The following is a 13,287-nucleotide window of genomic DNA, read 5'->3' on the forward strand; positions in this document are numbered from 1 at the left end:
AGCCCCTTTTCCGAGCCCCCCCGGAGCTACAAGGCGACCAAGACCCCAAATTCCAAAGCAAAGCGAGCCCTGCCAAGAGAGAAAGGCCTCCGGAACCTTCTCTGGCAGGCTCGTGCGGGGGAAGGAGCCGACGCACTGCCTTGGGGAGGGGGTGGTCAGCCCCCCGCCCCGGAAGCAGAAGGCTCACTGGCTCCTGTGGGGTTGGGGTGCTGAGGAAGCCCACCCCGGCCCCCACGATGGGGCTGCTAGAAAACAGGCCCCTGAGGGCCCCCGGCCCCGGCGGCAGCAACGAGCAGGACGTGGGGGGACACCTCAGGTGCGGAGACACCCAAGGACGTGGGGGGACACCTCTTGGGCAGAGAAGGCTGCAAGGCAGGTGGGAGCAAACGAGGAGCACCCCAGCCCGAGAACAGTCGGGCCCCACGACTGTTAAGGCAGAAGAGATGCGAGAATGTGGGAAGCCCAGTGGGTGGAACAGCTGAGAGGGCGTCACGGGCTTTCTAAGTCCAGGGCCAAAGTTCCCCACGGGGAGGGAGGCAGGAGGACTCGGCCCCGGGCAGAGACCCTCCACGCCAGGGGCAGGACTCAGACCCGGGCAGACCCTCCACGCCAGGGCAGTGGCCAGAGCCACCGGCCGTCACGCGGGTCTCGGGAGGTGAGGACGCCCGCCGAGAAGGGCTCCCGTCCCCTCTCCACGCGGGAGAAGCCGCCGCGGCCAACAGCAGAGCCACGAGCCAAGCCGACTCCCAACCCCTTGTGAAGGGGAGACCGACCGGGGCAGGGGAGCTGGGAGGCGACTCTGGGCCTCCTGAGTGTGGCCAGGAAGGCGGGTGTCAGACGGGGGCCACGGCCGGGTGCGGGAACGGCACCTCCCGGGACGTCTGTCTGCCTGCCGCAGCGGAGCGACACGGGCCCAGTGGACTCAGCCTCTGAGTCACACACAGCAAACCCGTCTTGGGCGGAACACCCAGGAACAGGCGAGAAGGTTCCTGAGACCCGGCAGCCTCTGTGCCTGCCGGCGTGGCCCCGAGCGGGCCGGCCATCAAGTGCCCCCTGGAACGTTCTGTCTGCAGGGAGGAGCTCCAGACAGACGCTGGCGGCCACGCCGGGAGCCCGAATCCCAATTTCCTGGGTCAAGCAGGACCCAGAGACGCCCCCGCGGCGCAGACTCACCTGTGCGCCGCCTCCCAGGCCTCCTCCTGCTCCAGAAGGTCCCTGATGATGTCCGAGCTGGAGCTGGAAGGCAAACAGGCCCGTCAGCACCCGCCGGGAAGGGCCCGTGTCTGGGAACGCGCGGGAGCGTCGGGGATGAACGGCGAAGACGGGAGGCACGGGGGGTGGCACGGGAAGGGGGGGTTCGGGGAGGAGGAACCGGCGGTGAGGTGGCGCCAGGACACTCCCAGGTGAGCCTTTTTGTCTGCTCGACTCGGCAGTTCCGACGGGCGCGTGAGTCCAACTCCTGAGCGCCTTCCCGGCTGCTGACCGTGCGCCCCTTCCAGTGCGGCGGCCAGGGAGGGACCAGGCCCGGCAAGCGGAGAGGAACATCACTCACGCCTCCAGCAAAGCCCTCGACATAAAACCCGCGTCCGGGTGGAACGCGCCTCTGCAGCTCCCCATGGCAACGGCAGATCAGAACTGTTCTCGCGGCCTCACTGCGGAAACGAGAGCCCAGAGACCGGGTCCCAACACGGCCTTTTGTCCCTCTGGAACAAGTGAAGTACGGCAGGATGAGCCTGAGTCCGGTTTCACGCCCACGACGCTCCGTCCCCTCCCCACCCCCCCACTGTCCCGGGGCCCCCTCTGGTCAGCCCAGCTCTGCCTTGCTACGCCCTTGCTACCTTGGCTTTTGTTTCGAGGCCACACCGGGGGTGCTCGGGGATCACCCCTGGGGGGACTCGGGGCCATCGGAGGCGTCGGGGCTCGAGCCTGTGCCCTGCTCGCTGCCCCCTCTCTCCGGCTCCTCCTGTTTCTCTACATTCTGCGCGTGAGCGAGACTCTGCCGGGGCAGCGCTGCTCACCACGGCCCAAGCCCGGAAGCGCCGAGTGTCCGAGGACGGATGGGGATGAAGACGCCCTGGCACAGACGGGCAGAACGGACCCCAGGAAAGCGTGTGCAGTGCATCCCGGGGCGACCTGAGGCATCTGCTAGGCGCCCCGGGGGGCACTGACGGCAGAGGCACACACACAAACACACACGAGCACACACGTACATACATACACGCATGCACACACACATGAACGCACGCTCACACACATGACCCCCCCACATGCACACACACGAGCTCCCCCCAACACACACACACACACACACACACACACACACACACAAGTCCACCCTGCCACCCTGCTGCTCTCTCTGGGTTCGGACCCCGGGACAGGCTGTAAGGAGCTGCTGGAGTCGGTGGGTGGCACGTGCCCGTGACCAGTCCCCAGGGCGGGGGGGTGTTCGAACCCTGCACTCTGGAGGTCGCCCCGAGACGGGCGAGGGGGCACCCCGGGGAAGACCACCCTGTGGCGTTCCCGATGCTGCTCGGCTGCGCATGGGGGAAGCTCCCACTGAGACAAGGCGCACGGTCAGGGGCCGTGCAGGGGGCCAGCGCGGTCAGCGCGGCCGGGCACACATGGCCTCCACGCAGAGCCTCCTGCGGGGCGCCCTCTGCGACCACCAGGGGGAGCACAGGGGCCGGGACGCTTCAGCACACCCAGTCCTGCCACCACCCATCCCAGGACGCTCAGAGTTGCCATGGCAACCCGCGGGGGGGGGCAGATAGGGTCAGGCCCCCAGGGGGGACAGGAGAGGGGGCCCAGGCAGCCGGGCGGGGGCTGGGGGCGTTCCTGGGCCCCGTCCCGCTACTTCTCTTCGCCTGCGCCTCCCGTGCCGCCCCCTCTGCTGCCCCCCTACCTCTCCCGGGGTGCCTCCCAAGTGGGGCTCAGTCGGGGGCCTGGCACCCACTGGGGACTCTCAGCCTGGGGCCGGGGTGCCCGCATCTGAGGGGGAGACGCCGCGGGCCCTGCGGGGGGGCCCCCGAATTGCTGGGGGTTACGTGGTGCCAAATCACACTCGGCTGGGCCCTGCCAGGCAGGCGCCCTAACCACTGTACTACCTGCCCCCAATACCTTTCCATTTTGTTTTCCCAGAGTTTAGGTCGTATCCGTGGTGCCCGGGGGACCGTATGTGGTGCCAGGGAGTGAGTCCGGGTGCCCCGGGCCGGGCCAACACCTTAACCCGTCCCTCCCTCTGGCCCGAACATTCCGGGGATTTTTTTCACAGACACGTCTCTCAGACACTGCTTTCATTTTCCTGAGGAGCCACAAACGTGCTTCCTGTTTCGGGGCCGCACCCAGGGTGCTCGGGGCTCCTCCCGGCTCTGCTCGGGCCACACGGGGTGCGGGACGGAGCCTGGTCTGGCTGCGGCAAGGCCACACCTTTCAGTCTGTGTTCTCCATAGACCCTGTCTCGGGGACGCAGAGTCGGGGGTGAGGGGGCTGCATGCGGGTGCCCCCAGCTGTGTCCACCCTACCCGGCGGGAAAATCTCCCACATTTTAGTGTGGGACGAAGGAAAGGGGTCTGGCCTTTGGGGGAAACCAAGGGCAGGAGCCTCGATCTTTCCGAGTCCTGAGTCCCGGGAGGTTCCGGCACGCGAGGGCCCGGACGCAGCGTCCCGTGCAGCCAGTGCCGATAAACAGGCGTCCGCAGCACTGACCTGGGCCCGGCCGCCGAGGGCTGCCCCGGCCTCTGGCACCCTCGGTTTCCACGGCACCGGGTGCAAACTCAGCAGAACCCGTTATCTACCCGGCGTGGCAGGGACACGGGGTACCGAGGCGCGGGACGGAGGTAAACACCTGCCCTAGAAACCCAGCGGACTGGAGGCCCCTGACAAGCGGAACTTGTCTTTCATCTGGGCCTGCTTCCCCCCCCACTCCCGCCTCTCGGACTGCGGGGCGTCTGGGCACGGCTGAGAGCGTCGCTCACGGCAAACACGCTGACCTGGGGAGGACGGGGAGCGTGTGTGGTGCCGGGCCCGCCCCCGCCTGCGCTGCAGAGCGCATCTGCCAACCGTTCCCGCCGCTGGCTGGCGAGCCAGAAGAGTAAACATCCGAGGTGCAAAAATCCATCTCGCGGTGACGCAGCCCAGCGGCCCGGAGCCACGCTCGCTCGGGCCCACGGGAGCACGGAGGGTTCGACACGCCGCCCAGCAAGGCGCGTGCTGCTCCCACCGCAGGGACGAGACCTGAGCTGCCGCCCCCCCATCAGGGAGCAACAGGCCGCGAGCCCGTCAGTGCCAGGCACAGACGCACGGGCAGGCTGAGAGCAGCAGAGCCCCCCGGCCCCCGAAAGCTGCCCCGGACCCAGTGACGAGCCAAGCTGAAGGAGATCCGGACCACCCCGCGCCCCCGAGCGCTGCTCCACGCACAAGATACGCCCCGTCCCCACGCTCGTGTCGCGCTCCCCAAACTCCTCCTAGGCAGGAGCTTCCTGCGGGTTCGGCAGCCCCCGGGGAGGCCGCAGGCAGACCCCGTCCAGCCGCTGCATGGAGCAGGGAAGGGAGCCCGGCCATCAGGGCCCCCTGCCCTGGGCTCGGGGAGGCACTCGCCCATAGTGGGGAGCGTCTTCAGAGAAGGGACAGTGTCCCCCAGGGCCAGGCCCGTTCCTTCGGGGGGCTCTGGACCTCAGGAACACCCAAAGAGATCTCTCTGGAAAATGCAAAAGACACAAGAGAACTAACTACTGCATCGTTAATTCCACAGAAACTCTTGACAATCAAGATTCGCTACCCAAAACAAGGTGAGGCATTTGGGTTTGGGAGATGTTTTAAAATTCTTAAAAAAAAAAAAAAAAAGCTGAAAATATTAGTCAAAAAATGTATCTGATATTAAATGCAGTAAATGTCACATTCTTGAACAGTTAAGAAATAAAAATGTAATCTCAACTTTCCCAAAGCAATTATGAATATTTTTCTTTAGTATAAAGCAACAAGTCTCACAATGGAGACGTTACTGGTGCCTGCTCGAGCAAATCAATGAATAATGGGACGACAGTGCTACAGTGCTACACTATAAAGCAATGCCTGAATTCCAGTTAGGATTTCCTCACAGCTTTAGGTTACAGTTCGGTTTACTCTGCAATTGCTTCCTTTGTTTGACCAGAAATAAAGTAACTGCCTGACCCTCTTCTGCATCACTGAATTTCATTATCCAGTTTATCACGATGCTGAAGGCCTCAATCCTTAATGCAGACAGAATAGGTTAATAATAAGCTCACACAGTTCAAAATAAAGATGCATCTCCTGGGGCCAGAGACCGCACAGCAGGTCAGGCTCACCTGCCAATTCCAGTTCGATCCCTGACACTGTACGTTCCCCTGAGCACACCCAGGAGTGACTCCTGAGCACTGCCGGGTGCAGCCCCAAGCCCAGGAGAAGAAAAAAGTCATCCTCTGAGCTGTCTGGACTTCTCTGTCACCCGGCTGCTAACACATCATCCCAGTGTACTGTTCATGCTTTTTTGTTTTTTGCTTTTTGGGTCACACCTGGCGATGCACAGGGGTTACTCCTGGCTCTGCACTCAGGAATCACCCCTGGCCGTGCTCAGGGGACCATATGGGATGCCGGGATTTGAACCCGGGTCGGCCGCGTGCAAGGCAAACGCCCTACCCGCTGTGCTATCGCTCCAGCCCCTGTACTGTTCATGCTTTGAGTGGCCCGTTATGCAAACGCCAAACAGATGGGAGGGCGACCCCACCCGACTCGGGACAGAAAGGGCACGCCTGTGTGTGCTTCTCTGAGTGTCTGGGCTTGGGGCCGCACCCCGGGGTGCTCGGGACTGACTCCCGGCTCCGCACCCTGGGGTCACTCCTGAAAGGGCTCAGGGCACCAGACGGGGTGGCGGGGATGGACCCCAGGTGGGCAGCGTGCGGGTGCCCCGGCTGAAAAGTACCCAGGAAATCTCCCCGCCTTAGCGGGGAAGAGCCTTCGTCTGACTGCTTTTCAAACGGTGACACAGCACTTCACCGCCTGGACACCGCGGCCGGGCGGTAGATGGTGTTCTCCGCGTTTACGGTCTTCTGTGACTATCAAAATGTTTCACTGCCGTGCCGCGGATCGGGGACGGGTTATTTAGTATGTGTGCAGAGACACCGAAGGACACATCCATCAGCACGCGGTGCCAACGCGGGGTAATCAGGGCCCCCCCACCAGACGCGCTCCGCGGGGAGGGGGCCTCTGGCTCCCCAGGGGAAGGACGAGGCGTCTGCTCCTGCGGCCGAGGCGCCCCCAGCAGGCGAGACACGGGTTTCACGGGCATCTGTCTCTTCTCTCCGCAGCCAGCCCCCGACTTCTCCCGGATCAGTCTCCAGTTGCTGGGGATGAACCATCCCCCCCTGCACGTTTTTGAAAGGTGCCACCAGCCTCAAAAAGGTTAAGAAGAGGCCGTAGCCTGTCGCTCATCATCAAAGCCTCTTCCACTGGGTGTGAGCAGAGCCTGGCATGGAGGACCAAGTGTCAGGCCAGGGGCTCCGGCGCCCGGGAGAGAAACACCCTCCCACGCCTCGTTCCTTTCAGACCCACTGACACGTGTACCGCCGTGTTCCGGTACACGTCTGGATGTGTGGGACGTGTCCTAGCGCGGACGGCAGGGGACACCGGGCTCTGATAACCCGCGACTTGGGCCGGGCCAGAGGAACTGAAGTCCTGACCCCGCGTGCCCGGGGGCCCCCGAGACACGGAACAAGGCGCCCCACTTCTGGGGCAGAAATCAATAGCGGCCGCGGCGGCAGCTGCCGCCCGGGAGCGCCTGCGTGGGCGCAGGGAACGAGCGTCCCCGCCAGCCCGGCGAGACCCCCGGCAGGGGCGGGCTGCAGAGAGCTCAGGAGGGGGCGGCAGCCCAGCCGGGGGGCCAGAACTGGACCCTCAGCGAGCACGGCCCAGGGCAGGGGCGAGGGGCGAGGGGCGAGGCCAGGGCTTGGGGGTCCCACGAGCCCACCCCACAGCTGGGGAGGTGCCTTTCCCGGGGTCCCTGCTGACGGGCACCCGAGGCGCCTCACCCACAGCCGCGCAGGGTCGGAGGTCATGCGCGTCCAGGGCGGGTGTCTGTGGGAGGCCCCGGCGGCACAGGCCAGTCCCGGCCATCCTGGTCCACGCCCCCAGCACGTGCCAGGCCGGCCTTCCTGTGCCACCGGTCAGGGCTCCGCCCGCGGGACCATGGAGCGAGGATGTTCCCCTGGGCCCGGGAGGAGTGTCCGGGTCTCGGGGGTCCGCGGTGGAACCCCGACTGTCCACAGTGAGTGGCCCAGCCTCCTGCACCACCCACACGGGCCACCTCCCCTCGCCCGGTCGGGGGCCACTTGCAGAGATGCTCGCAGGGACTGATGACCTTCGACCTCGGCCACACCGAGCCGGGCAGAGCAGGGGGGCAGGGCACGCTGGCAAACGGGGCCCAGCTCAGCACTGCCCGTTGCTGCCCTGGGGTGGTGCTGACCCCCCCACGGGCACCTGCCCAGCCCCACCCCACTGCCCAGAGTGTGCCCAGGGTACAGGCTGCCGGGCACTCGCTGGAGCCGTCACCCCCCGCGGGAAAGCCCCGACTGTGGTCAGTGGAACGCGAGGGTAAAAATGGACGGCCCTGTACACTCGTGCCAGGAGCGGCAGGGGGCTGGCCTCGGTGACCCCGGGGGGGTGGGGGGGTGTAATCCATCTCCCACTCCGCCATCCATGCGCCCGGACCAGGACCCCAGGAAACAGGGCCCTCCCTCACCATCTCGAGGGGCACAGATACCTCCTTCTCTGGCCAGCGGACAGCTGGACATCCTTCCTCAGGAAAACCACTCGGAACCCAAACATCTTTGGTTATGGGCAGTGATTCTTTGTAACCATGTTTGTTTTTTTTTCCTTTTTGGGTCACACTCAGTGATGCACAGGGGTTACTCCTGGATCTGTACTCAGAAATTACTCCTGGACGTGCTCAGGGGACCACCTGAGATGCTGGGAATCGAACCCGGGTAGGCCGTGTGCCAGGCAAACGCCCTCCCCGCTGTGCTATCACTCCAGCTCCTCTTTGTAACCATTTTTACAATCTGCACATTGAACATCTACGAAAAACAACGATCCTTGCCCCTGTCCCCCCCGAGAGTCCCGCCGCACCCCTGACCCGCTGGCCGGCACAGGCAGACTTCTCCAGGCGGGTGGGGGCTGGGCCATTTCCACGGCCCTCACCCACCACCCAAACTGGGAAATCGCCTGGCGTTGAAAGACTGTGATCCCAGAGGCCCGACTCAAAACAATGCACCCCCTCCGTGAGCAGCCCTGCCACCTGGAACCAAGGAGCACAGATCCTTCGAACATGATCGATTAATACTGCTGTCCGGAGAACTAATGTTTACATACTAAAAGGCTTAAAGAACTGAAAGTTCTTCAGCAATGAAGCTCAACGCCTACTAACCCCCCAGGACAGAGTTTCTGTAGGGTCAGGAGCAAAAGCATCTGGTAACTTAGCTCGCGATGAAAGCGCATTTTTCTCGGCTTGCCAGGACTTGGGGAAACAAAGCTCCCTCTTAAGAAGAACAATAAATTAATTTACAGAAATTTGGACAGGTCTCTTGAACTCCGGGAAACCGCTAGCAAGAAACTGAGCAAAAATCTAACATTCTTATCAACGTATCATCTGTCTTCGGGCTAGCGAGGGGCAATCAGCATAGCATTAGTCACAATTCATATTCTCAGAAGTGCTCATTCAGACCTGGGCGAGCAGTTCACGCCACTCGGTATTTAGATTAGACATAGGGCTTGGATCTTAAAGCAAGACTGCGTCGTCAGCCAGACCGTGTCGGCCTGAATACAGCTCTCACACAAAACAGACCCCGAGACAGACGGTGGACATCTTCTGCGGCTGTCACCGTCAGGTCTGCGCGGGGAAGGGCAGAGCAGCTGGTTCCGTTGGCACCTGGGGCCGGACTCGGGCAGCTCCAAGGCGTGGCTGCCAGGGGCACGCCCAGCGGAGGCCAAACTCAAGGAATGTTTCCTGGAATGTATCGGTCCAGGCTCAACTTTCTGTAGCAAAGTTCAGGACCAAAATATGAGAAATATGCTCCGTGATACACCTTAAGAATCAGAAGGAAGAAAAGCACTTCAGAAAATGTTTGTCGAGAGAGCCAAATTTTCAATATTACTGAACAGAAAATTAAACTGTGATGGCCCTTCCGGAGAAGGACAGCCACGAGCTTACGACAGGCCCGCGGCTGGCTCCCCTCAGCCAGCGCACAGGTGGAGTCTTACAAGCTTTTCAGAGATACAGGAATGAATTTCCCAAAGCCAGCGCAAGCCCACTGTTGCAGACCCCGGAGCAGAGCCCCCTGATGCCTCCAGTTCCTATTAGCACGTCCCGCCCAGCGGCTCTTCCTGCTTCCTGCCAGCACTTCCTGCCCAGTGGCTCTTCCTGCTTCCCGCCAGCACTTCCTGCCCAGCAGCTCTTCCTGCTTCCCGCCGACACTCCTCCCCAGCCGGCTCTTCCTGCTTCCCGCCAACATTTCCTGCCTAGCGGCTCTTCCTGCTTCCCGCCGCCACTTCCTGCCCAGCGGCTCTTCCTGCTTCCCGCCAACACTCCACCCCCAGCTGGCTCTTCCTGCTTCCTGCCGACACTTCCTGCCCAGTGGCTCTCCCTGAGCCCCAGGGGCTGTCCTGACCAGCCAGAGCTCCACTACTCATGCATTCTTTGTCCCACCCACTCTATAGCTTGCGTTCCCAGTTCTTTATTTCAAAAGAACAGAAAAGATCTTTGAAAGATCTTAAGTTTTTACAAAATAGGAGGACAGGGGGGAAAGGCGGGATATTAAAAAAACAAGCAACGGGGCAGGAGCGATAGCACAGCGGGACGGGCATTTGCCTTGCACGCAGCTGACCCAGGTTTGATTGAATATTTACAACGTGTGTGCGTCTCCCCTCCGTACTGGGGGTCCAACTCAGGGCCAGCCCACTAACACTTCCCGTTCAGCCTTTGGACGAGCAGCAAACGCCATCCCCTTCCGTGGCGAGCTGAGCACATTGCACACAACGTCTCTGGAGCGACGCTCGTCAAGTCTCCGCGCCAACTCACTGACGCCTTTTCTCGCCCAAATTCAACTAGAAACAACCCCAACACCCGCCACCCATTAGCCGGTGAGTAAAGGCTTCGCCGACCCACGCGTGGCACGAGTCTCAGCAGGACAGACAGGGCAGAACACACGCACCGTGGGGGCCTGGGGGCCACGGGACGCTCAGCTCAGAGCTCATGCCCCTCAACCCCCTCCGGACACCAACTCCCCGCAGGCCACAGGCGTGGGGGAGGGGGGTGGGGTGGGGCGGAGGTGGGGGTCGCATCAGGGAGGCGGGCAGGGTCCGTGTTCTGCACTGTGGGATGGGGTGCTGGGGTTTAGGGCTCACGACCCGCCTCTCTTGCCTGCACAGGAAGGAGGAATGGAAGCGCCACCTCCCCGGCTGCGTCTCACCTATTGCAGGAGTCTGATTCCGGGGACGAGGGTGACGCTTCCCGGGGGTCGGAGCAGCTGGCAGAGTCGTCGTCGGCCCTCTCGGGCTCCGAGCTCCCCGAGGACGCCCGCTGTGCCCGCGGGAGGCGGCTGGCGGCCAAGGGCCCCCCGGACGCCCTCATCTTCTTCTCTTCCTGTCCTGGGAGGGCAGAGAGGAATAAGGGGCTTCAGCTGGGCGCACCTGAGGCCTGACAGCGGCGCGGGGGTGGGGGTAGGGCTCCAGCCAAGCAGGAGCAACCCCGGCCCTCGAGGGGTGACCCTGTTCAAAAGGAAAATCTACAACCTCTCTAGGTTCAGTTCGCCAGCACTCAACGGGGCACTCTGCTCTGAAACAGGTCCCAGGCGGGACACTGTGGTAACCGGGAGTCGGACTGCAACTAGACTAAGGCATTTAGAAACAAAGTTTCCTTGAAAACCAGGAAGGAGGAAAATACTGTAACTTTTTTTCTTTTAGGTGGGGAGGGTCACACCTGGTGATGCACAGGGGTCACTCCTGGCTCTACACTCAGGAATTGCCCCTGGCGGTGCTCAGGGGAACATATGGGATGCTGGGAATCGAACCCGGGTCGGCCGTATGCAAGGCAAATGCCCTCCCCGCTGTGCTATTGCTCCAGCCCCAAATACTGTAACTTTTTAAAAAAGCTTTGCCTCGTGCAACCCTAGCACCCCCTCCCCAACCCTCCCCCAGCTGCTGTGTGCTGGGGCCTCACTCCCGCGCCCACGGGCCAGGCACCAGCTCGGGCGCGTGTCTCAGAGCCAGCCCTCGCCGGCGGAGGCACGCGTCAGCCCGGCGGTTCTGCCTGCCCGAGGCTGCTGTCCTGCCGGCCCCAGGGACAGGACCCTGGAGCAGATGCCCGTCTGCAGATGCCCGTCTGCAGCTGCCCGAAGCTTCTCCAGGCCTCCAAACCGTACCGAGTGCAATTCCTCAACATTTCCCCGGCCCGAGCACGCCGACCGACACGGGCGCGTAAGGAACAGGGATCAAAGCTCTGGTCAGCAGAGCCGTCCTTGCGGGAGGCCAGCGCGGGCCTGTTCTACACCCCTTAGCTGGCACCGGCTCTGCCGGGGAGAGAGGACTCGAACCAGACACCGCGTGCCCGCCAGGCGCACAGGTCCCCTGCGGCGGGGTCCCTGGCATCCCCGGGGGGCTCTCGGTGTGGACCAAGCCCCGGGGCCTGCGAGAGTGACCGCCAGCGCCCGGTGGACGCGATGCAGGGCCAGCGTCCCCGAGGGCTCTGCGGGGCTCACGCTGACTCCAGCCGTGGCCGGGCCCGGGCGGGCAGGGCTGGTGAAGGGGCCGGGGACAGCGAGAAAAGGACACTACCGAGAACGGCCCGGGTCTCGGCATTTAGAGGGAAAATTACAATATGAAACTAGAACAGATCTTAAGGAGAAAAAAAAAAAACCCAAGTCTGCAGAGCCGAGAATTTCCCAGAAATAATCAGTTTTGCTACCCTGGAGAACACGCCCGCCGCCTGAGAAGGATCTCTAGGAAACGATCTGCCGCTGGCGGGGGCCTCAGCCCCGCCCCCAGGGCTGACCCTGCGCCACGGGGTCACTGTCTGGCTGCTGGTCGTTACCCACTGGGACGTGACCGGGAGAGGGGGACAGCCGCTGGCCACAACCTAGACCGCCCTGCGGGTGCTCCTCCTGCGAGTGCTCCTCCTGCGGGTGCTCCTCCTGCAGGCAGGGTCAGGCCGAGACCACCAGTCCCGGCAACGCCGCCAGGAAGGCCACTGGCCAGGCAGTGTCCGAGCAGGGCCTATCCTTCCCCGGCCACCACGCCGGTTCTGCACCCACTCTCAAACTTCCACTCCCACAGTGCTCGCCCTCCGTGAGCACTGAGAACCCCCCCTCGGCCTGGCCTGCAGAGTCTGGAACGTGCAGTTCCCAGAGCTGGGACTGGCCCCAGGGCCCAGCTGGGCGGGAGAGACCCCGGGCAGCTCCGGCACTCGGTCCCCGGCCCCCAAACTCCTGCTCAAGGGCAAAATCACACTGGCCACGGGCCAGAGGGTAGGATGGTGGGCGGGGCGCTGGCCTTGCACATGGCCAGCCCAGACTTCATCCCCAGCCCCCCATAAAGACCCCCAGCCCTGCCAAGGATGAGCCCTGAGCACAGAGCCAGGAGTCAGCCTGAGCACTGCCGGGTGTGGCCCCCAAACGAAAAACACCAACACGCAAAATCTCACTGGCTGCATCGAGTGTACGAAACCCACCGTCCAACCAGGGCCCGAATCCCTCACCCTCAGCGCCCCCGCAGACACGTATATATGGACACAAACTCAGTCAGCAGCGGGACAGCTAGGGTGACACACACACACACACACACACACACACACACACACACACACACACACACTCACACACGGTAATGCTTAACCCTGAGAATCAGGAATCCATCTTCAAGACAGATTCAACGAGTAACCAAAGATGTACTCCTGATGGGAGATACTAAGCTACATTTTCTTGGGAGCTAAATTACATTCTGAGGACACATTTAATCAACTGCCTGACACATTTATATTGCTCACCCACACCATGAAGGCTACACTCACGTAGCAACCTACAAACGACACCAGGAGAACGTGGGGCAAAATCCCTAATACAACAGCTGAAAGAATAAAATACTTAGGACCAAATCTAACCAAGAAGTTTGTAAAAGATTTACGTTTTTGTTTGATTCGGGGCCACACCCAGCATTGCTCAGGGGTTACCCCTGGCTCTGATCAGGAATCACTCCTGGCAGTGCTCGGGGGACCTCGAGGGGCAC

At 62.5% G+C, this 13,287-nt stretch overlaps 1 protein-coding gene across 3 annotated transcripts in view; it reads right to left on the reverse strand.

Moving 5' to 3' along the window:
- RAD18 (RAD18 E3 ubiquitin protein ligase) overlaps nt 1-13,287 on the reverse strand; it is a 63,433-nt gene that overhangs the window by 712 nt on the left and 49,434 nt on the right. For all 3 annotated transcript variants that reach the window (XM_055137061.1, XM_055137060.1, XM_055137062.1), the window contains 2 exons: nt 10,479-10,656; nt 1,174-1,236 (listed from right to left, as the gene is read on the reverse strand). In XM_055137061.1, the coding sequence (XP_054993036.1) occupies nt 1,174-1,236; nt 10,479-10,656 (241 nt within the window). The remainder of the gene's footprint in view (nt 1-1,173; nt 1,237-10,478; nt 10,657-13,287) is intronic.

This window comes from Sorex araneus, chromosome 4 (genome assembly GCF_027595985.1).
Source record: "Sorex araneus isolate mSorAra2 chromosome 4, mSorAra2.pri, whole genome shotgun sequence".
Classification (NCBI taxonomy): Eukaryota; Metazoa; Chordata; class Mammalia; order Eulipotyphla; family Soricidae; genus Sorex; species Sorex araneus.